Source organism: Choloepus didactylus, chromosome 4 (genome assembly GCF_015220235.1).
Source record: "Choloepus didactylus isolate mChoDid1 chromosome 4, mChoDid1.pri, whole genome shotgun sequence".
NCBI lineage: Eukaryota > Metazoa > Chordata > Mammalia > Pilosa > Megalonychidae > Choloepus > Choloepus didactylus.
Window position 1 is genome coordinate 105,646,188 of NC_051310.1, and position 25,072 is coordinate 105,671,259.

The 25,072-nt window shown below is 36.2% G+C and overlaps 1 protein-coding gene across 2 annotated transcripts in view; it reads right to left on the reverse strand.

Annotated features, from left to right (window-relative positions):
• Positions 1-503: 503 nt before the first annotated feature.
• ARIH1 (ariadne RBR E3 ubiquitin protein ligase 1) overlaps positions 504-25,072 on the reverse strand; it is a 163,928-nt gene continuing 139,359 nt past the window's right edge. For both annotated transcript variants that reach the window (XM_037833495.1, XM_037833496.1), the window contains 7 exons: positions 22,234-22,276; positions 21,627-21,698; positions 17,757-17,887; positions 14,733-14,790; positions 6,190-6,450; positions 5,084-5,196; positions 504-3,980 (listed from right to left, as the gene is read on the reverse strand). In XM_037833495.1, coding sequence (XP_037689423.1) covers positions 3,896-3,980; positions 5,084-5,196; positions 6,190-6,450; positions 14,733-14,790; positions 17,757-17,887; positions 21,627-21,698; positions 22,234-22,276 — 763 coding nt within the window. In that variant the 3' untranslated portion in view covers positions 504-3,895. The remainder of the gene's footprint in view (positions 3,981-5,083; positions 5,197-6,189; positions 6,451-14,732; positions 14,791-17,756; positions 17,888-21,626; positions 21,699-22,233; positions 22,277-25,072) is intronic.

Genomic DNA, 25,072 nt, shown 5'->3' on the forward strand with positions numbered 1-25,072 from the left:
GACCAAATTAAATTGTCCTAAAATCTGGACTTGGCTAGAACATCAATAACAAATTCTTACAGCTTTCAGAACTTTAAGAAAGCAACACTCCCTCCTTTTCTCCCTCCCTCTGTCCAGGAGTTATCAGCTTCTAAAAGTGAGCTAAATGGAAGTTATATGAAGTTTGGAGGTTGAGAATGATTTTTAAAAATATTTTCTTAAAAAAAATTGACAAAGATTTACCAAGCATCTAGTCTGTATCATTGTAAACACCACAAACAGCAATTTAAATTCAATACTGGAGACAAAGAAATTGAAAAGTTTTTAGAAAATGCTTTGAAGGCTTCAGCAATCAAGTTAATAATTGGGGATAGTCTCATTCACAGTTCCCTGCAAAGAAACCGAACTAAATCTTGACGTTTTATATTAAATAGGAACAGTGAATAAGGCACATAATATAGGTGGCTCTTGGGTTACCAATATGTCTTTTTTTTTTTTTAACTATAAAAATAAACATAAATTACTAATGGAATAACAAAATAAAAGTTTATTTTATTAGAATTAGGAATGTTCTTTCCCTCTGGGCAACCTGAACAGTCCAGTTACAATGAAAATCTAAGAACAGTTATTTCCACAGCACAGGGTGCTCTATGCACAAAATTACAGGGTTAGGAGCATTTAATCAATTTACCAATCTGATTGTCTCACCAACCCACCCCCTCCCTTCCCCCAAGTGCTCTATACCTGGATTTGTAGCTAAAAGAATCTGTTACATTACATCCTTTTCTTTCTTTAACTAAATTTCAGTTCCTAACAGTGGCTGAACCACATTTTACACTGCAGATTCACCCACTTTAAATCAAGTCAGTCAGTCTTAAATCTGTTGTATGTGCGTATCTATACACATGTGTATTTAATATATTTATTTAAACACACATAAGACACATACAATCCGGGTTGCAGCAAATTACACAGAATTTAGAGTCTGATATTATATGCTACTCAATTTTACCACTGCAGTTTGTGTCCTGAGCTTCGGATCAAATTTTTATTGTAAATCATTGAAAATCCATCTACTGCTGAATGAATTGTTCTAATGCAACATGCACTTTTGAAAAGACAATGTAAACTGCCCTCAAGAAAACAGGGACACCCTGGTGCTTGCTATGAATAGATAGAGCCCTGTCACAGACTTAGGGAGGTGAAATAGGGAAGCTGTCATACAATATGGCTTGCCTATCCCAGCTGGCAACATTGAAGCTATTAAGTATGAAAGTAGTTAACTTGAGGAATTCTGCCAAATATGGAGATTGCTGTTAAAAGCTTGGAAGTAGAAAAAGCCAGTACACCTTGATCCATACAAATTAGGGAACACACCCACAATTGCAATACCCTTAGACAGTATGCCAACACTGAAACTAGAAAGCATCTCTAAAAAGCACTGTTCCTCCATGGGTGGGGGCTGATATTATGAAGTGCACACAGTTTTTGGAGCATGTAAAGAGAATTTATGACACTTAAACCTAGATACCGCAAGGTAAACTAGAAAGCTTTCAAAAAAAAAAAAAAAAAAAACAAAAACAAAAAAAAACAAAACAAAAAAACACCACACATACACAAAGCATTTTTAGGAATTCACATGTATCTATATAGTAAATCTGGCTGCTTTCAAAGTTACCAAAGAAAAGAACTTATTCAAGCTTTCTAAAAAAAAAAAAAACCTCCTTAATTTTGATAATATATTTTAAGATTTCTGGCAGTCATTTAAAATAAATGAAGTCAAATGGATGATGGGAGAAGGGGGAGGAAAAGAGAATACGGAAGAAACAGACACTGAGTTCAGATTTGCACCTGAGGTGGCAAGGGAGGAAAGAATAAAAGGTACATGTAAAGTTGATCCTGAAGCAACAAGTGGTTTAAGGAAGCAGCATAATATACTCAGCAAACATTCACTGATTTCTGATGGGAAAAGAACAGTTGCAAGTACATCTCATATAACAACCTTTTCTAAAAGGAAAAGTAGGGTTGATTCAGCAAAGCCTAACTTAGGCAAAAGGCCAGAGGAAAGTGATCCTACTTCCCAATGGAGTAATAAGATGTACAATGCAAGAGCAGACAAAGCTGCCTCACAAATGGTAAACACTCCCTAGGCACAAGACATTTAAAGGAAGACAAAGAGGTCCTTAGCCAAAATTGGGTATTTAATATTAAGACCTCTTAATCTAGTTGCCTAGTTCACTCTGTACTCCTGTGTAAAACTGACGGATTTGGGTCTGCTAACCTGTTGAAAATTACCATAGCCAGAATGGCCTAAAAGGGTATACAGGTAATAAAACCACCACCATCCTTTACTTTTAACATAGCTTAGTAGAAATTTCATAAAAATGGACATCACAGCTAAAATGCATTATTAATTCTCCTACCTGCTGAAAATAGAAAAGAAGCAAACTCAGTGATTTCTATTTAAATGCACTAGATGGGAATATCATGTTCTAGGGGTGTTTGTCTTCAAACTGAACCCACAGCAACACACACAGGCAATTTCAGTATCTGCCATTTTAAATTCACAATCTGAGACTAAGTGAATGGCTATTTATTTATATTTAAAGCAAAAACATTCTATCTGCCACCCTAACATGGCGAAGGGGTGAGAGAAGAGCCATAACTAAAATCTTAAAAGCAGCAATTAAAACAAAACCACCAACCACCCCCAAAAAGTGGGGGTGGGGGGGGTGGGGGGGTTGAAATGCTTCTTCTGGATGTAACAGGTAGGCTAAGAAGCCTTCAGCTGTGTGCGTGACATGGGCAACAATGGCTTTGGTAGATGCATGAGGCCACGGAGGTGGATGAAGCTGGGGGACTGGGACATTCTTGAATGACAGCAACAAATCTCCCTGTTGCAGCCCTTATCAGGCCATTGTGTTTAGTCAGAGCTTGGCTTCCCTGTCCTTCAACGAGCTGGGAATTCCAGGCTTGAAGCCCATGGCCAGCAAACAATATACCAAAACCCAAAGGGCAAAGCAACCTAAGGAGCAGGAAAGGGAAATCAAAGAGCTCTAGTTAGGTTTCCAGAGAAACTAAAACAACACACCTTTTATCCCAACCCCCAACCCTGGAAAGATAAAGCAAACTGAAAGAAAATGCACAGCAAATAGACATAATCTTGAAGATTTTTAAAGAATAAATATTTTTTTGTAATTAAACATTATGCAAACACGTGCCACGCTTGCTTTGTCCATGCATATGCGCTATATACAATTTTGAAAAATACTGTGTTGTCCTCTTGTTTTAAAAGTCATATACAAAGTTTTTTTGTTTTTGTTTTTTTGTTTAATCCTCTTGCTGCCTACCCCCCTTCCCCACCCCAAGAATTTTCTTTACAAGGAGCTAATAATCATTCACTCATGACCTTGGGGTATGAGAAAAAGAGAGTCAGTCTGTGTGTGTGGGTGTGTTTGTATGTGTAGGGGAGAAAGGGGAAGAGGTTCTTTACCAAAGTACAACAAAATGGCTGGTTTGGGCATGAAAAGCAGTGTCAAGGAGCTGTTTTAAATTTTAACTGTACTATACTCAGAAAAAAAAAGGAAAAAGAAAAAGAAAAAAGGAGTCAGCTTTGAGAATGAAGCTACGTTAGAAGTTAAAGTTGGAGGGCTTTTAGTGTGTCTGTCACACTTTTGTTGGCGGCCTAGAATACTGTTGTACAATGGTTTATCTACCTTTTTTTTTTATTACAATATAATTTACTTAAACTTTCCGTTAACAAAACAGAATTCCGGTACTACAGACCAGCGGTGTCAGAATAGGCTTAGTGCCTCTTTGTTTGTGTTTGTTTTGTTTTGTTTTGTTTTGTTTGTTTTAATTGCATGAGCACTCTAGATGGCAAAGTTTTCAGAGTTCATTTTATGCAGGGCCATTCTCAGTCCTCAATGTACTCCCACAGATCTTTCTCATAGCCTTCATGCACATGCTGTAACAAAACCCTTCGTCGGCTCTCACAGTATCTGTAATCAAAGACAGAAAGAAAAACTTGTTGTCAGCTTCCACTAATAAAAACAGGTATCGGCTTAATTTATTTAAGGCACCCCTACAGTATCCAGACTCAGAACCAAGCATCTGTTTTTAATAGGCACATTTCCAGGTCTAGATATACAGACACAAATTCTTTCTAATGTTAAAACATGTAGAGGCATGATTCCCAGCCCTAGGAATTAATTTTAGAGCATAAAGTGCTAGAAGTTCCGAGGAACCTTATAGATCATCTCATTCAGTCCTGTTGTTCTACAAATAAGTTAAGAGTTTCAGAAAGAAGTAATTTCAAGGGTTATTTACTCACATCTGTAAAACCTTTATAAACCTTAAACACTATAAACACAAGGTAGTTAGTAGCTATAGTTAGCTAAGTAAAGTGAAAATATTAGTAAGGACCAAATCTCCAAGTCTTCCAGTTTTCCAAAGTTTCCTACTATGATTTTATTTAACTATTAAAAAGAAATTAGCAATTGCCAGGAAAATAACTTCGGGAGAAAGAGCTTCATGTTGAGAAATCAAACATTTTCCTTCTTTAGCCTAAGAGGTGGTATATCTGAAGTATCATCTACCCCTAAGACAAAGTAATTCTTCCCTTAGAAATAACAAATCTAAAAACAAAACAAACCAACACCTCTAAAAAGTGAGTTTGGGGAGCTCACTTGTCAATAGCTATGACCCAAAGTATCCCCATGTTAGGACCAGCATCCTATTCTCACCCCTCATCCTAATGGCCACTTGCCCTTTTTAGGCTCTTTCTTCCCTGCAGGGCAGCAACTAAGTAGATAAAGCTGAACAGAAGAAGCAGAATCAGCTGGTGGGATAAATGGCTAATTTCCTCCTCTATGCTTGACCAGCACTACTATCTGCAATTCGTTGCCCAATGGACAGAAGCAATCGGTGAGAAACATGGCAGCAGCTCAGTTACTGGATATGCTAAACCCAAGTTTCACTACCACCTAATTTCACTGCTAAGGCATACTAGAGCACTACTGGCAGAAACTTTTGCTCAATAGTAATTTAAAAAAAAACAAAAACAAAACAAAACAAAAGAACAACAACAAAAAAAAAACCTCACCTGTATTTATCTTGTACTTTCTGCTTTATATCCTGAAGAGAATCTTGGGAAATATCTCGTTCCAGGTAGCCCGAAAGCACCTCTGTGGCATTCTCTAGATCTGCTTGGTTATTCTGCAAAAAGAGGAAGAATACATATCGTTGCTTTTGGCTTTAAAAGAAAGGTAAAAGACAAACCATTTTAGCTGCTTTTTTGCCTAGAGATTGCTCTCAACACTGATTCCGTAACTCTTGTGGTTTATTGGCATCTATAAAGCTCTTTATCACTTTGACCTCTAATAACTTATTCTCTCCCTGGGCAATTTTTAAAAAGATTAAAGAACTAAAGATTCACCAACTACCTTTGGAAGAATACTGAGGACAATTTGAAAGGAAAGAAAAAATGGAAACCTATTCTTGCTTACATCTGGCTGCACCTATTTCTTCTAAGAGAACACTAAAAGAAGATTAAAATTTTGCTATACTTTACTACTATAGCTAGCTCTCTGCACGTTACCCATCTAAATTTTCATCTGCTAGTCAGTCTTACTCTCTAGTCAATCTATGGACATCAGTGTTATACACTTGTATAGCCAGCACTCAGATCATCAACAGAATTCTACCAGCATGCCAAAAGCCCCCTTAGTCACTACTTCTCCACCAAAGGTAAACACCATATTAACTTCTAATATCGTAGATTAGTTTAGTCTGAATGGAGCACTTATTATGTGCCAAGTACTGTATAAAGAATTTACATGGATTGTTTCACTTAAATCTCATTACATTCTAGAAAGGAATTAGTCTATGATTACCCCCATTTTAAAATATAGTAATAGAAGACTTTATGTAATCTGCTCCAAGTCAACAAAGCTAAATAGTGATGAAGATAAGACTCAAATCCAGGGCTGACTCTAAGGCCTACACACTCAACTGCCAGACGGCTAAACCACATCAAATTGACAAAGATCAACGAAACTCATTTTTTTCCTGTATCTTCCTAGTAAATATAGTTTACCTATATTTTCTGAGCAGACAGGAATCTTTAAAAGTCTATATATCTTCTCTATGAAAGACCAAATGGTCCTATGACACAAGGTGGGCTTTGTTCCCCCCAGGCACTACTCCTACCTCAAAGATAATGGACTGATTATTCTTTTTGAGGTAGAAGGCGAAGACATAAGTGTACATGAGTGTGGCACGACATTGGCAGAGGACATCAACTGCTTTCTTCAGGAACTGCACCTCAATCCAGGACATGTTGTGCTGTTGCATCTCCTCCATTTTCTGCTTCACCTGAGCATATAGTTTGTGCTCAAAGCGTAGACTCTGCATGTGATTCATATAGCGATTACAGTAGAACAGGTACCTCTGCAAGGCTGCCCTAGATCGCTGTCCCATTAAGAAAAATGAAGGTCATATAATTATAACAAGTATTATAAACAAAAGCTAATATCACACTCACTGTGAAACAGTATAGAAATTTAAGCTTAAACCAGGAACAAACCAAAAACATCCATTGCTGTCTTTGTTATTTACTATTACTTTAAATGTCTATAAAACTGTCCTTTCTAACACATTAGCCACTAAGCATATGTGGCTATTTAAAGCAATTAAAATTAAAAATTCAGTTCCTCAGTGTTCTATAGCCAAGTGTGGTTAGTGGTTATCAAATTGATCAGCAGCAATACAGAACAGTAGCAATATAGAACATTGCCATCATTACAGAAAGTTCTAACGGATAGCACTGTTCTATAGTATACAATAAGAAATAAAACAAACAACGCCCGATACAGTGCAACTGAAAGTATACAGCACCACTGGATGTTATGTGCCTCCTATCCTTTCCCCCAACCCCCAACACCCGTACAACGGAATCTGAATTTGATCAAGTTTCTAGAATTAACCACCACTTGTTTCAGGAAATAGAGGGATAGAAAAACCTGTCAGACAACATCATGGCACTGTAATCACAAAAATCCAGAATGTGGGAAATTCTAAATGACCTAATTTTTCAACAAATAATTGGCAAGGACAAAAAAAAAAAAAAAAAAAAAAAAAAGCAGGAAGCACTACAGATTAGAGGAGACTTAAGAGATACCAATCAAACGTAACCTGAAAAGCTGTATGGATCCTGACTCGAACCAATTGTAAAAAAAAAAAAAAAAAAAAAAAAAAAAAAAAAAAAAATTATGACTATTGGAGACATCTGAACACTGGGTTTTTAAAAAAATTAATCTTCATATCTCTATTACCCAATGTGCAGAAAATGAATTAATAAACCCTTGTTAAATACAATCAAAGGCTTTTTGTTTTTTTTTTAAATAACATACATATTTTTTTCTTTTACTTTCAGATCTGCTCTCTCTTCCTATCTCTTAAAAGTCTACTAATGACAGACATTGTTTGGACTTATGGTTTGTCTCTTGCTTAGAAATACTAACTCTGAACCACATAATTTAACCAATCACATCATCCAGTATCATACAATACTGATAAATCACCTAAACTGACACAAGCCAGGTTATTTCAAGAGTCAGATAGGGATCAAATTAATACTTACACGCTGGAAAACTGCCAACCCAAAAATATAATGTGTGAAAGTAATCTGCTTGGCATTTTATCTCCCCCAAAAGCACTAACATTTTCAAGCCTGTCCAATTCTCAAAATGGAAGGAAAACCTAAATCATATTAAACTACATGACACTAGAGTACTTCTGATTTAATCTGACCAACAATTCTGAAATAAGTTTTCACAACAACACCTCTAAAGCTCAACATGAAAAAAGAAAACCCATACCACCACTGCAAATAAGACTAACTTCCCAATCAATTGCCAGAATCTACAGCGATAAAATGCAGAAATGCCTGAAGACACTTTGGGAAAAAACAAAACAAAACTAACTGCTTATAACAGAGGCTGGCAAACTATGGTCTGCAAGCCAAATCCAGCTGCCACCTTTTTTTTTGTAAATAAAGTTTACTTGGAACACTGTCACATCCATTTATTTAAGTCTATGGTTTCTTTAGTGTCACAAGGGCAGAGGCAGAGTTGAGTAGTCCCAACAGAAACCTTATGGCTGGAGAAGTTGAAAATATTTACTATCTAGCCCTTCATGGAAAAAGTTGTGCCAACTCCTTGTCTAGAAGACAGGAAGACTCAAATGTCCAACACTGTCAGTCCTGTGGTACAGTATATTAAGTAAACAATTATTCTATGACAGAGGTAGTTTTCCAAGGCATTCAGAGTACTATATAAGTTCTTTCCAGACTGCATGTCAACTTCCAAACATATTTTCTAGTACTTTCCTGAAACTCCCAGTAAACAGAAGACCAGAGTAGGAGAAGGGGAAGTGGGCAAAGAAAAAAAGGCCAGATAGACATGCAATAGTATGCTGTATTCATTCTGGCAGGTGTGGCTGCCACTAAACAAACAAATAAAAGCACTGATATTAAATCTCTTCCTTTACTCCAGAAGTTTCTATAGCTTAGTCTAATAGATATGGACTAGAAAAATAATACATTCTAGCATCTAGATGTTAGTAACTCCATGCAGATCTCAGAAAGGGATTCTCTCAGCACCGAAATGAAGACCAGGTGCTATCAAAGATTATCATCAAAATTTGGAATATTTTGGAAAATGCAAGGCCTCTTCAGTAGGATGTCACATGATTGTGATTACTTAAAACAAAAACAGCAAGTCATAAAGTGAGAAAAGGCTAAGATGAAAAACACAACACAACACAATGGAAGGACATGTAATGACTAAACAGAATCTACAATAGTAGAATCAAGTCCAAGTGGAATGTTGGAAAAAGCATGACTGTCACTGTAGAATTTTCATATCAAAATTACATGGGGTCACGTATCTCAAATGAGAGTCTAAAAACCACTAGAGGCGGGGCAAGATGGCAGACTGGTGAGCTGTATGTTTTAGTTACTCCTCCAGGAAAGTAGGTAGAAAGCCAGGAACTGCGTGGACTGGACACCACAGAGCAATCTGCGTTTGGGCATACTTCATACAACACTCATGAAAACATGGAACTGCTGAGATCAGCGAAATCTGTAAGTTTTTGCGGCCAGGGGACCCGCGCCCCTCCCTGCCAGGCTCAGTCCCGTGGGAGGAGGGGCTGTCAGCTCCGGGAAGGAGAAGGGAGAACTGCAGTGGCAGCCCTTATCGGAAACTCATTCTACTGATTCAAACTCCAACCACAGATAGACTGACACCAGACACCAGAGAATCTGAGAGCAGCCAACCCAGCAGAGAGGAGACAGGCATAGAAAAAAAACAACACGAAAAACTCCAAAATGAAAGCAGAGGATTTTTGGAGTTCTGGTGAACATAGAAAGGGGAAGGGCCCGGAGGCGCATATGCAAATCCCGAAGAAAAGCTGATCTCTCTGCCCTGTGGACCTTTCCTTAATGGCCCTGGTTACTTTGTCTCTTAGCATTTCAATAACCCATTAGATCTCTGAGGAGGGCCCCTTTTTTTTGTTTTGTTTTGTTTTGTTTTGTTTTGTTTTGTTTTTAATCCTTTTTTCTTTTTCTAAAACAATTACTCTAAGAAGCCCAATACAGAAAGCTTCAAAGACTTGCAATTTGGGCAGGTCAAGTCAAGAGCAGAACTAGGAGAGCTCTGAGACAAAACCCAATAATCCAGTGGCTGAGAAAATTCACTAAACACCACAACTTCCCAAGAAAAGGGGGGTGTCCGCTCACAGCCATCATCCTGGTGGACAGGAAACACTCCTGCCCATCGCCAGCCCCATAGCCCAGAACTGCCCCAGACAACCCAGTGTGACGGAAGTGCTTCAAATAACAGGCACACACCACAAAACTGGGCGTGGACATTAGCCTTCCCTGCAACCTCAGCTGATTGTCCCAGAGTAGGGAAGGTAGAGCAGTGTGAATTAACAAAGCCTCATTCAGCCATCATTTCAGCAGACTGGGAGCCTCCCTACACAGCCCAGCAGCCCAGAACTGCCCTGGGGGGACGGCACTCACCTGTGACATAGCACAGTCATCCCTCAACAGAGGACCCGGGGTGCACGGCCTGGAAGAGGGGCCCACTTGCAAGTCTCAGGAGCCATACGCCAATACCAAGGACTTGTGGGTCAGTGGCAGAGACAAACTGTGGCAGGACTGAACTGAAGGATTAGACTATTGCAGCAGCTTTAAAACTCTAGGATCACCAGGGAGATTTGATTGTTAGAGCCACCCCCCCCCTCCCTGACTGCCCAGAAACACACCCCATATACAGGGCAGGCAACACCAACTACACACGCAAGCTTGCTACACCAATTGGACCCCACAAGACTCACTCCCCCACTCACCAAAAAGGCTAAGCAGGGGAAAACTGGCTTGTGGAGAACAGGTGGCTCGTGGACGCCACCTGCTGGTTAGTTAGAGAAAGTGTACTCCACGAAGCTATAGATCTGATAAATTAGAGATAAGGACTTCAATTGGTCTACAAATCCTAAAAGAACCCTATCAAGTTCAGCAAATGCCACGAGGCCAAAAACAACAGAAAATTATAAAGCATATGAAAAAACCAGACGATATGGATAACCCAAGCCCAAGCACCCAAATCAAAAGACCAGAAGAGACACAGCACCTAGAGCAGCTACTCAAAGAACTAAAGATGAACAATGAGACCATAGTACGGGAGATAAAGGAAATCAAGAAGACCCTAGAAGAGCATAAAGAAAACACTGCAAGACTAAATAAAAACATGGATGATCTTACGGAAATTAAAGAAACTGCTGACCAAATTAAAAAGATTCTGGACACTCATAGTACAAGACTAGAGGAAGTTGAACAACGAATCAGTGACCTCGAAGATGACAGAATGGAAAATGAAAGCATAAAAGAAAGAATGGGGAAAAAAATTGAAAAAAATCGAAATGGAACTCAGGGATATGATAGATAATATGAAACGTCCAAATATAAGACTCATTGGTGTCCCAGAAGGGAAAGAAAAGGGTAAAGGTCTAGGAAGAGTATTCAAAGAAATTGTTGGGGAAAACTTCCCAAATCTTCTAAACAACATAAATACACAAATCATAAATGCTCAGCGAACTCCAAATAGAATAAATCCAAATAAACCCACTCCGAGACATATACTGATCACACTCTCAAACACAGAAGAGAAGGAGCAAGTTCTGAAAGCAGCAAGAGAAAAGCAATTCACCACATACAAAGGAAACAGCATCAGACTAAGTAGTGACTACTCAGCAGCCACCATGGAGGCAAGAAGGCAGTGGCACGATATATTTAAAATTCTGAGTGAGAAAAATTTCCAGCCAAGAATACTTTATCCAGCAAAGCTCTCCTTCAAATTTGAGGGAGAGCTTAAATTTTTCACAGACAAACAAATGCTGAGAGAATTTGCTAACAAGAGACCTGCCCTACTGGAGATACTCAAGGGAGCCCTACAGACAGAGAAACAAAGAAAGGACAGAGAGACTTGGAGAAAGGTTCAGTACTAAAGAGATTCGGTATGGGTACAATAAAGGATATTAATAGACAGAGGGGAAAAATATGACAAACATAAACCAAAGGATAAGATGGCTGATTCAAGAAATGCCTTCACGGTTATAATGTTGAATGTAAATGGATTAAACTCCCCAATTAAAAGATATACATTCGCAGAATGGATCAAAAAAAAATGAACCATCAATATGTTGCATACAAGAGACTCATCTTAGACACAGGGACACAAAGAAACTGAAAGTGAAAGGATGGAAGAAAATATTTCATGCAAGCTACAGCCAAAAGAAAGCAGGTGTAGCAATATTAATCTCAGATAAAATAGACTTCAAATGCAGGGATGTTTTGAGAGACAAAGAAGGCCACTACGTACTAATAAAAGGGGCAATTCAGCAAGAAGAAATAACAATCGTAAATGTCTATGCACCCAACCAAGGTGCCACAAAATACATGAGAGAAACACTGGCAAAACTAAAGGAAGCAATTGATGTTTCCACAATAATTGTGGGAGACTTCAACACATCACTCTCTCCTATAGATAGATCAACCAGACAGAAGACCAATAAGGAAATTGAAAACCTAAACAATCTGATAAATGAATTAGATTTAACAGACATATACAGGGCATTACATCCCAAATCACCAGGATACACATAATTTTCTAGTGCTCATGGAACTTTCTCCAGAATAGATCATATGCTGGGACATAAAACAAGCCTCAATAAATTTAAAAAGATTGAAATTATTCAAAGCACATTCTCTGACCACAATGGAATACAATTAGAAGTCAATAACCATCAGAGACTTAGAAATTCACAAATACCTGGAGGTTAAACAACACACTCCTAAACAATCAGTGGGTTAAAGAAGAAATAGCAAGAGAAATTGCTAAATATATAGAGACGAATGAAAATGAGAACACAACATACCAAAACCTATGGGATGCAGCAAAAGCAGTGCTAAGGGGGAAATTTATAGCACTAAACGCATATATTAAAAAGGAAGAAAGAGCCAAAATCAAAGAACTAATGGATCAACTGAAGAAGCTAGAAAATGAACAGCAAACCAATCCTAAACCAAGTACAAGAAAAGAAATAACAAGGATTAAAGCAGAAATAAATGACATAGAGAACAAAAAAACAATAGAGAGGATAAATATCACCAAAAGTTGGTTCTTTGAGAAGATCAACAAGATTGACAAGCCCCTAGCTAGACTGACAAAATCAAAAAGAGAGAAGACCCATATAAACAAAATAATGAATGAAAAAGGTGACATAACTGCAGATCCTGAAGAAATTAAAAAAATTATAAGAGGATACTATGAACAACTGTATGGCAACAAACTGGATAATGTAGATGAAATGGACAATTTCCTGGAAACATATGAACAACCTAGACTGACCAGAGAAGAAATAGAAGACCTCAACCAACCCATCACAAGCAAAGAGATCCAATCAGTCATCAAAAATCTTCCCACAAATAAATGCCCAGGGCCAGATGGCTTCACAGGGGAATTCTACCAAACTTTCCAGAAAGAACTGACACCAATCTTACTCAAACTCTTTCAAAACATTGAAGAAAAGGGAACACTACCTAACTCATTTTATGAAGCTAACATCAATCTAATACCAAAACCAGGCAAAGATGCTACAAAAAAGGAAAACTACCGGCCAATCTCCCTAATGAATATAGATGCAAAAATCCTCAACAAAATACTTGCAAATCGAATCCAAAGACACATTAAAAAAATCATACACCATGACCAAGTGGGGTTTATTCCAGGCATGCAAGGATGGTTCAACATAAGAAAATCAATCAATGTATTACAACACATTAACAAGTCAAAAGGGAAAAATCAATTGATCATCTCAATAGATGCTGAAAAAGCATTTGACAAAATCCAACATCCCTTTTTGATAGAGACCACTAGATAGGAATGGGGCAGGGATGCCAAATGACCTGGTCTCAACAGTCCATGATATTTTTAAATATTTAAAAAAAATTTATTTAAAAATTTTAAAAATGTGTTTAAAAATGTGATAACCTGATGAAGAAAAAATACAAACATTCTGGATTATCTGAATGAACTTATAACCAAGGACCAAAATTTAATTTCAGGGCAGCCATTTGTGAAATGGCTAAAAAGTTGGCATTAAAAGTAGCACTGCTTTAACTGTTACAGGCTAGTGAGAAAAATAAGTGATAAGAGAATACATCAATATTCATCAATATTTGGTCAAGTCAAATAAGGATGCTTTGTAGCAACAAAGATTTGCAATAAATGAAATAAAGAAAACTGGTGGGAGGATGAGTTATCAATCACATGACACTACTTTAATAGTGTAGTAATACTAAATTAAAAAGAACCTAGCTATATAACAGTCTATCAGCAGTAATTTAATTTCAGCAAATATTATCTGTCAAATAATAAAATTATTTAAATTAATGTTAACTTGAGTTTCACTGGCTTTTTAGCTCTCTTGGTTTGGCTATACAGTTGTATAAGAACTTAAAAGAGTTTACAGCTAATTTTTTGTTTATACATATTTATGCAATATTATAATGAACAGAATTTAAATCAACACTGGAAATCATTGGAATTTTTTTCCTTTAAAAGGATCCTAAATAATGTGAAAGTCTGTGAAACACTCTACATTTATAAATACAAAATATAATTTCCAGTCTTTTAAAACGTGACAGAACTTTCATTTCTAACAATATGACAGAACCAGGTTCTATACATTCTTTTGTATTTATGGTATTTTAAAATTAGAAATAAATTTAGAAATAAATTTTAAAGAAACATTAAAAAGTGAAATAAGAATCAGATACAAAGCATGTTTTGGTTGGCATCCTGGCTATGAAATCATCTGAAAAGAATATTTTTGGGACAACTGGGGACTGAATGAATGTAAGGAATTATTAAATTGGTTAAGTGTGATAAGTTATTTTAGCTATATAGGAAGATTCTTGATGAATAATGAAGTTAATAAAATAAATAAGAATGTTCCTGATAAGCATTTTGGGTAAGATTCCCTTTCAAAATATAAACAGATAGATACACAGTATTTGTTGGGATTATCTTGATACAAATCTTTCAGAGATGAAAACTGTTACACTATTCTTTAATGAATATATAATGGACATTCCTACTCAACACTTATATGAAAATAATTGTACTTACTTCCTGTGCATCTCTTGCTGCCTTTGCATCATCCTCATTGTAGCGGTTACAGTTGTACCTTTAAAGTAAATTAAGGGGATTCCATAAAGCCATAAAAACAATGAAAAGGGACAGATCACAGAATTTTAACCCAGACCATCCAGAACCAACATTCTCCCTTATAACAGATCAACTGAGATGTTAAAATGTCCAGGGTTCTACGGTTGTAATGATAGAATTACCAGACTGAAAAGAACTGAGTATTGTGGAATCTGATCCATGTCCAGTCCCTCTCTGTAACAATGGATGAGTTTTCCCCATTCAAAAATAAGGAACTCCCCACCTCCTCCTAAGGCAGTCCATTCCAAATCAGCTCGACTAAAATCATTAGAAAACACTGTGACTCTAGAACTTCCATTTATCAACTACAGTTCAAAATTCCAACTCAATTTTTAAAGACAGAGATTATTTCACCTCCAAGGTCTTCTCTTATTTAGGTCAAATATTCTCAAATATTTAGGTCAAATATTCTCAAATATGATATTTCCAGAATTACTCACCTTATTTGTTCTCTTATAAGCAAAAAAGAACAAATAGTTGAGGGCCCACTATGTAATACACACTGCAATATGTGTTTTACATGCTATTACAGTTTACAAAATTCATTTAAAATTGAATAATACACAAAGTGGGGAAGGGAGACTGCCCAGAGAAGTCAGCTTAGAGTGGAAATGAGTAAGACCGGCACTTCCCTTGTCCTGGTTACTACCTCTTTGATGCGAGCCTACATTACTGGAGCAGCTGGTATTTATGAAGTGCTTACTATGCACCTGCTGTGGACTTCAAATGTACTATTACATTTAATCCCCTCAACCATGTTATGAAATATGTATTATTACAGGTTACAAACTTATCCCACACTGAAATACTTCATTGAAATCTAAAATACATTCCGTGATCCACTATCCTAGTGATACCATTTGATTCGGAAATTTCGCATGAGGAAACAAGTTCTGTGGTCCATAGTTTGTGGAACCAATCACAAATTTTGGGATTACAATTTATCTGCTTTCAGTCTTTCTATTTTCCATAATTACTCAGAAATACCCAACAGTGGCTCAGTGATCTCATTTTCAAGTTTTTAAAGTATTCCCAACCATAATTAACCTGGGTCAGGAGACATCAATTTCCTCCAGCTTGGGTTATAATCCTCTCTTACCAATAAATTAGTCTCCTCAACATAACTCAAGGATCACTCTCCTTGAAGAAACAAATTGCCTTCTATTAACTAACTATTACCATTTCTCTATCTACACCTCCTTCTCCCTATCTGACAGTATTGTTTAAAACATTCCTTTTGATATTTTTGAGACATTTATAAGCATTCTCTCATTCTAGGCTTTATCCTAACAACATCATTAAGGATCTTAAACCCAGGAACACATACAAACTTCATCAAAACTTCTAACTCAGATGACTGATAGTGCTACTGAGAATGCTATTTTGAGGATTCTGAGGCATTTTCAGATTTCTGCAGGAAATCAGACTGAAATCTTGCCATGACAGCTACGGGTAAAGAGCACAGGCAGCATAACTGACACCCCTGATCCAGATCATTCTTCTGTATCCATCATTTGTTTTGTACACTTTTCAGGTTCCAATACAGTTAATTTAAAATCTGAATTGTGATCAGAGATTTGATTATTCAGAAATTTACCCCTTTAAAGAATTGTTCTTCCCTACCCACTTCCCCCTTCACTAGGCTTGTTTACAAAAGGACAGGGTGAAATTAGCTTCTGGGAAAGCTCTTAAACTCCAAGACTGCCTTCTTAAAATCCAGGACACCTGTCTCGGTAAACCCTAAATACACTTCCTTAGCTCTGACAGTGGCAAAATCACTGTTTTTACTTCTACTTAACCAATCAGTTTTTACCTGTTCAGAATTAACTTCAGAGAAGTAATCCCTCATACTATTCCTCTAACATCTATCCAATGAATCTAAAAGGGGAAACCTGCCACTGTCTTAAGTTTAGATCCTCCTCATTTCGTCTTGAACTGGCAATCTCTTCCCCTCCCATTCACTCTACAAGGTAACCAGAACCATGAGATAATGTATGTAAGGCACATAACACAGAGCTTTCTCTACCTAAATTACAGATCTGATCTTGTCACTTCCACTTAAAATCCTTGTGATAACGTCCAAACTACTTTACGCCCCAATATACCTTCTAACTCTTTTTCCCTATCAGGCAACCTATCAGGAGCCACAAACTCAAATGCCAATAGGTGACAGCCAAGTAACAGAAATTGGTGAGGTTGTCCATTTGCACATTATAACTCAAATGTTTTCACTTCTACCAAAGTGTGCTCACATTTTTTCTTGAAATTCAAAGCATCTTTAGTCTTACTGATAAGGAATATGCATGCAACAAAGATATTTCCACTAAAGAAAAAACAATGGTGTCAGTGTGATAAATGCAAACTACATTAACCTTCAGTATTAGGGAAATACGGCAAACTGAAACTAAGGATCCTATCTAAAGGGCTGCCACTCAGTTCTAGGCAATTGCTGCCAGCTAGAATGCAGGCCTGTTCCTAGGTTTGAAAGGGTAGTTAAATATCTGAATTTTTTCAAACTTTGGGACAAAATTTTTTCTGTTGATGTGCAGGATAAATAAAACATGCCTGCAGGTTGGGTTATTTCACAGACTGTTAAGATTTTAATTTTTGCCTACAGAGACATACTAGACAAACCCAACTCCTCTCTGAACAAGCCATGTACTTTCATATCACTGTACCTTTGTTTAGACTGCTCCTTTTGCCCTGTATTTCCCACCACTTAGAAAAATAATGAACAATTTTTTCTTAATGTTCATCTCAACTGTTACCTCCTCTGTGAAATATGCCTAATTCCTCTCTCTACGGATCTTCCATTACCTCCCAAGTTAAATGGTGATCTCTACGAAGTAGAAACCTTATCCATAATATGCAGCACATAGCACATACTCATGTGAACATATTCTTCTCTTCATTTCCCCAACTTACCAGGCAGATCCATGTGGTTCCCAAGGGCCAAGACACACCCAGCAAAACTCTGCTTTACAATTCTGGTTTCGACAGACCATGTGATTGCAGCCACCATCCTTCTCAATTGTGACATGACATTTGGGACACTCCTATGAAGAGAAACTATGAAGTTGGTGTCAATGCTACACTAGATTGTATTACTATGACTGAGGAGAAGCCAGTTCTAGATTCAATTTATTTTTAAATACCATATTGCTATGATTAATACATGTAAAGCTCTTAGAAGTGTCCAACACTTAATGAACACATTAAAAATTAGCTGTTATTATCATCACTGGCTTTTAAGATGTACAGCAATTTAAAAGGAATTTTTTTAGTTGGGTTGTGAGATAAAAATATTTTAAGTACTTCTTATCATATACATAGTACGTGGGAGGTAAAACATTGTATTCATGTAAATATAATACATTCTCTCATTTCATCTAGAGATAATTATTGAACATTCACTATATCCTATGCTCTGTTCTCAGTGTTTTATATGCATTAACTTATAATCCTTATGGCGGTTCTATTATTATTTCCATTTATCAGTCCCTAAGTCAATAGCAATAAATGATAAGAGTCAGGATTCAAACCCAAGAAATCTGGCCTCAAGAGCAGGTAAGCAGGAAATCAACTAGGCTATAACTGGTAGATTCTTTCTGTGGCCACTGAATTTCCCAACTTTCTTCTGCCTAATACCCATTTTAAATTCTTTTCCTTGTAGACCCTTTACAAATGTGCTATAGAGATCATTTTGTACTGTATTACTTTTCCCAAGACCTTATTTTCCTAATTGCTAGTGAGCCAACGTTTCTACCCCATAGGCCTATTATTTTTTTCTTCTGAAAAATCCAGATAATCAAATTTGGTCATTATTTTTATTAATACTACAAACAAGATCAAAGCTTGTATTTTTTGCTTGTATTTGCTATATTTGGGTATGATGTTTGTATACTGGGGGGGCATCACCCAACCTATTACTATTTGCACAAATCGGCCTTCTTTGTGAAACAGACTGCACTGTCCACAAAGTATAGTAATTTTAAATAGGAAAATATGGTAATTTTATTATATTTATTTATATATTTAGGGATTTCTCTAGGTGCAAAAAGTGGGAAACAGTTTTATCAAACTATTTAATGAAACTACTGCTACCCTATTCTAAAAACAAAGCATATTTAAGACTCCTGAGACTTTAATAAACAGTATTTAAAAATGGAATTGTTTTTCTTTTTTGGGTGGGGAAATTTTCAATTTTCAAAAAAGAATGCTTAGTAGGAATTTTTTAAAAACAACAAAAAAGTAACCAATTGCTTTCCTAACAGTACACTGTATTTAGCAAGGAACTTTGAGTGACATGAGTTATGTTTACCATGATGGCTTTGAAAAAGCCAATAATAATAATAATAATTTGTACCATACATTCCTTAAAGATTCAGGCATTTGTTTTATGTGACACAATCCAGTGTTTCACTGCTAATGCTTTTTGGGAGACAGAAAACAGTTTGCAAGCTAGAACAAAAATATAGTTATGTTTTAATTTTGGGGGTAGTACAGAGTACTAGTAGTAAAAAATTGGATGTCGGCCTTCATGATTTCATTACTTACTCCTATCACTGTCCCATAACTGAGTGATAGAACAGTGCAAAGACATAACTAATACAGGCATAATTCAAAGAGCATTCTTTTTTTTTTATTATTATTCATTTAAAAATTTTATTTTTTGCTGTAAGTTTGCATGATTCATTTAATTTTCATCTCTCTACCAAGAAATGCCGTCTTTACAAAAATATTCAAACCAAATGTCTATAGCCTATAGACTTCTAGTAGTCTACCTGTCAGTTCTAACTATTTTCAGCAACCCAGTTATTTCATTGACCTACTTTTTCAATGACTATTAACCTTTCTAGGCAAAAATCAAAGTTGTTTTTTTTTCTTTTCTTGATGGTGGATGCTTCCTTTGCCTATGGCTATTAATAATTTAATGAAAAGATTTATAAAGCCAACTTTTATTTCTGGAATTATTTTTGTATGCTCATAATGAAATAATGAACTGTCCACATAGCTCTATATCAAGACACAGTCTCAGTTCACTACATAAGGTATCCCATCTAATATACATTTTTTTTATCTTCATTTTATTGAGATATATTCACATACCACGCAGTCATACAAAACAAATCGTACTTTCGATTGTTTACAGTACCATTACATAGTTGTACATTCATCACCTAAATCAATCCCTGACACCTTCATTAGCACACTCACAAAAATAACAAGAATAATAATTAGAGTGAAAAAGAGCAATTGAAGTAAAAAAGAACACTGGGTACCTTTGTCTTTTTGTTTCCTTCCCCTATTTTTCTACTCATCCATCCATAAACTAGACAAAGTGGAGTGTGGTCCTTATGGCTTTCCCAATCCCATTGTCACCCCTCATAAGCTACATTTTTATACAACTGTCTTCGAGATTCATGGGTTCTGGGTTGTAGTTTGATAGTTTCAGGTATCCACCACCAGCTACCCCAATTCTTTAGAACCTAAAAAGCGTTGTCTAAAGTGTGCATAAGAGTGCCCACCAGAGTGACCTCTCGGCTCCTTTTGGAATCTCTCTGCCACTGAAGCTTATTTCATTTCCTTTCACATCCCCCTTTTGGTCAAGAAGATGTTCTCCGTCCCACGATGCCGGGTCTACATTCCTCCCCGGGAGTCATATTCCACGTTGCCAGGGAGATTCACTCCCCTGGGTGTCTGATCCCACGTAGGGGGGAGGGCAGTGATTTCACCTTTCAAGTTGGCTTAGCCAGAGAGAGAGGGCCACATCTGAGCAACAAAGAGGCATTCGGGAGGAGGCTCTTAGGCACAACCATAGGGAGGCCTAGCCTCTCCTTTGCAGCAACCGACAAAGAGCATTCTTTAAGCATCATCTTCACATGTGAAAAACAATACTAAAAATAAATAGCTCATGAATCAGCCTATCATTCATCACTGAAGTCATTTCCCTTTTCTACAGATATAAAATTGAATTTCTCTTCAACAAAGGCAGCATATTTGTAAATTTTTTATTAAGATATTAGCTGAGCACACATTTGGGATTTAAATGCTTGCTTATCACTTAAGAGTACTCAAGAGTACTTCCATTTGTAAGACATTTGTCTAAGGTAAGGAACTGGTTCATGGTCACAAAGAAATTGAATTTTGAAACTAGTATCATGGGCTCTGCAAAACAGCAGCAATAAAAAAAGTGCCAAGGGATACCCATATTATCCCATAATTTCTATTTCGTAGGAGTCAAGTTTCTCAATAAATCCTGTTTTAAAAGTTTACATGAAGTGAGATTTGAAGAAACTTTCTTTTGTTAAGTTCAGTTACAATACTAAAATAGTTGCTTAGTTAGGTGCAAATCTTGCCCTAAAGAAATGAATGACTCCTAATAAAGTAAACACTGGGGACTTTTTAAGGCAGAAAGGTAAATTAGTCTAATAGAACCACACTAGGTGTAGTAAACGCTACAATACGTTTGTGTACTAAAAGGTAGCCAAGAACAGAGTAGAAAATTAATGTTCTTCTTGTGGAGGAAAACTAAAATGCAGTACTGCACATCCTGCAGAACAGTACCTCAACACTCTACTAAAAAAAAAAAAAAAATCCAAAATAAACTCAAACTTAGTGCTGAAATAAAGGAAAACTTACTTTATTATTAAACAGGCAATCATTTTGGGAAAAACTTAATGGAGAAAAAGGTCAAAACAAGGCCCTTAACTGTGAAGTCACTGCTTTTGCTAATGCTGATGAACTTATCCTTATCGGTTTCATCACCAAGAGCTTATGAAGGAAAATACCAACCTTTGTGTTGGCTGCAATCCAATTAGAGGTTTCACTGTCATCATCACACTTTTTTATCCACTTCTTTAACCACTGTTTGAAAATAACAACTGTTAGGATACAACAAAAGACTTAAGAAAAAGAATAGCAAATTATTTTCAGCATTTTACTATGGACAAGCTTAAATATAAAAGCTAAAACACAAGATTATCACTGGGCTTACTTACTATTAAACCAGGGAAGTCCTATACTTCTCATATGCAGTATATATAAAATCAACTAAAGGAGGACTTTTTCTGACTAGAGCCAAATAGGGAACCTAGAGCTTGGAGAACCTCAGCTCCAAGGTTGTTAGTCCCCTCAGCTAACTACAAAGCCTGCCAAGGGAGATGCCTCAACCATGTTAAGTGCCTTAAACTGATAATCTGGAGATGACATTTTTATCTTCTCCTTATATACCACGGAATGGTCCCTGAATATCTGTAATCATCATCCGAAGTAAAAAGGGCAAGACGAAATCTTCATCTACTAAAAGGATAGATAACAAAATCCTGGGCTGTGATTTTTAGTCATCATTTCATAGCAGTGCACCATATTATTCAGAAATTAAAATGCGAGACAAACTCACCTTACATTTAACAGGATCATGCCAGTTTTCTCCACAGTTAAAGCTGTAAAGTTATACAAAGAATTAAAAGAATTAGTCTTACTTACTTAAGTAAACAAACCAGCCATTTTCATGGTTTTGGTTTCCACAGTATTTTCACCAGTTTTGAGTGAGCAACAAATACAGACAGGAATCATGTCTATTTTATAATACAGTAAATTATCTATTATTTAGTATTATAATTAGCAGCATGTAGTGGACACTCAATCAATGTGTGTGAAATGAATAAATGAATTGTAAGCATAAGAACACACCTTGATGACAATTTCATAATAAAAATCAGTTTAGTTAGAAATCTATTTTTCTGATAGCTTTAAAATCTATGGTTCCCTGATGTAACCATTCTCTAACTGAAAGCAAATTGAAATAATTTTCACTAAGGTTGCTAAAGTGTCTGAGATTATATTTAGAACTTAATTTCCAAACAATGCTTTCCCAGTGTATATTAGATCTTTTATTTAACACTCTGAATGAAGAATAGAAGTCCCACTTTGTAGGATGATTATATAATTTAATACTAATGCATAGTAAATAAAATGTAGAAAGCAAATATCTTTGTATAATCCAAATAAACAAACCTCAGCCCTCTGAGAAGTGGTATTAGGCAGAATATAAAACAAAAGAGTGAAACTAAATGTTCTTTAAGGATGTATTAATTGTTAATTCATTTTTCTTTTCTAGGCTCACAGTATACGAAGTTGTAAAAAACAGGAATTAGGAATAAACACAAAAATTTAAGAAAAATAACCATGGAATAGCTGATTAATTAGCTAATCAAGTGATTCAGGAAAGCCAAAAATCCTTTGCAAAAGACAGAAACAAAGTAATATCAATTTAAATGAAGTCAGGATAATGGCTACTTCTGTAGAAGTAGATAGGGAATGGGATGGAGCAGGGAACCAGAGAGCTTCAAATGCATCTGTCATGTTTTATTTCTTAACAAAAAGAAACAAAATACTAATTTTGGTTAAGCTGAGTTATAGATTCACTGGTGTTCATTGTTACTCTGCTATTCTCTATCCTGAAATGTTTTATACTAAAAATATATTTGAAAGTAGATATGAAATCAGTTAGACTCCACCCTCTAACTACAGGGTAAACTCTGAAACAAGATGCACATTTAATCTTAGATTTGACTATTTATCAACATAGCATGTATTTTACACACATTACTACATGCCTTAGTGAATTTACCTGCCCTTTATGGAAGTATTATTAATGATGTATAATTCTAATTCTGTAGATGATTAGAGATAAAAAGAAAGGCATGGAAAACCAATAAAATATCTACTTCCTAGCTTCAGAGGCTTTTGGCATGGCTTGGCTTCTCACTCCTAAAAGATCCTCAAAGGAAAGGAAGAACATCTCAACTCCCTAATATGTGGCATTGGAAATTCCCTATTAAGTAGAATCTCGAATTCAGCAGCTGAAGAATAAACTATAGAATTCCAAGGATCCCTATTACCAAGAAATCTGGGGCAGGTGAGCCACAGGAAAAGCTAAAAATCACACCTAATCAACCATGTATCATTTCTCAAAATTTACCTGTATGTTTTCTTTCAAGGAGTAAGATTAATCATGTCAGAGTTAAAGAAAGAAAAAAAATTATGTATTTTATGCCCTAAGATATCATTTGAAAGTAGAACAAGAATCAAAAGGAACCAAACATAATTTGCCAAAATAAGCAATCAACTAGTAATGAGAAGAACTGAGTTCTTGTCCCAGATCTGTAGGCTTGTTCCTATACAGGTTACAGTGGTACTTAAAGGAAAATTTGTTTACGAAATAAGCAGCTACTATGGAAAACAGTTGGGCAGTTCCTCAAAGTTAAACAAAAAAACGACCAATAAGACCTGGCAATCTAACTTCTAAGTATATACCCCAAAGAATTGAAAACAGGGACAGATACTTGTATACCAATGTTCATAGCAGCATTATTCACAATAGCCAAAAGGTGGAAGAAACCTAAATGTCCATTAGCAGAAGAATGGATAAACAAAATATGGTAAATACATACAACGGAATATTCTTCAGCCATAAAAATGGAATGAAGTTCTGATACATGTTACAACATGAATGGAACCTTAAAAATATTGAGTGAAATAAGTCAGACACAAAGGAATCAAGAATATACAAATTTATAGAGACAGAAAGTAGGTTGGGAGGGGTAGTGGGGGCAAGAGTTTGAAAGGGAAGTTAATGCATAATGGGTGGAGGGTTTCTGTTTGGGGTGATGGGAAAGCTCTGGGAATGGATGGTGGTGAGAGTAGCACAATTTTTAATATGATTAATGCCACTGAATGATACCCTTGGGAGTGGCTGAGATGGGAAAGGTTATGTTGTGTATGTTCGCACATTTAAGAAAGAAAAAAAAAGAGTGAGAGAGACTGAAGAGACAATGACAGTTGAATGAAATACGTGATCCTGGACTGGACCTAATAATGGAGGAGAAAATGCCCAAAGGCTATTATTGGGATTAACTGGAAAAAAACAAACAAAAAAACTGGAATATAGACTAAGCATTATATCAATTTAAAACTTCTTGAAATTGATAACTGAACTTCAGGTGGTTACATAAGAGTATATATTTTTTGAAATATATATCAAAGTACTAAATGCTCTAAGAACAAGATGCATATGATCCACTCTCAAAATGTTTAGGGGATGGAAAAAAAGACAAAATAAAAAAAAACAAAAAAGAAAAAAAATGTTTAGGGGATGCACAGATGAAATGATTCAGCAAATGTGTTAAAATGTTAAAAAAAATTGTTGGATCTGGATATCTGGGTGAAGTACATTG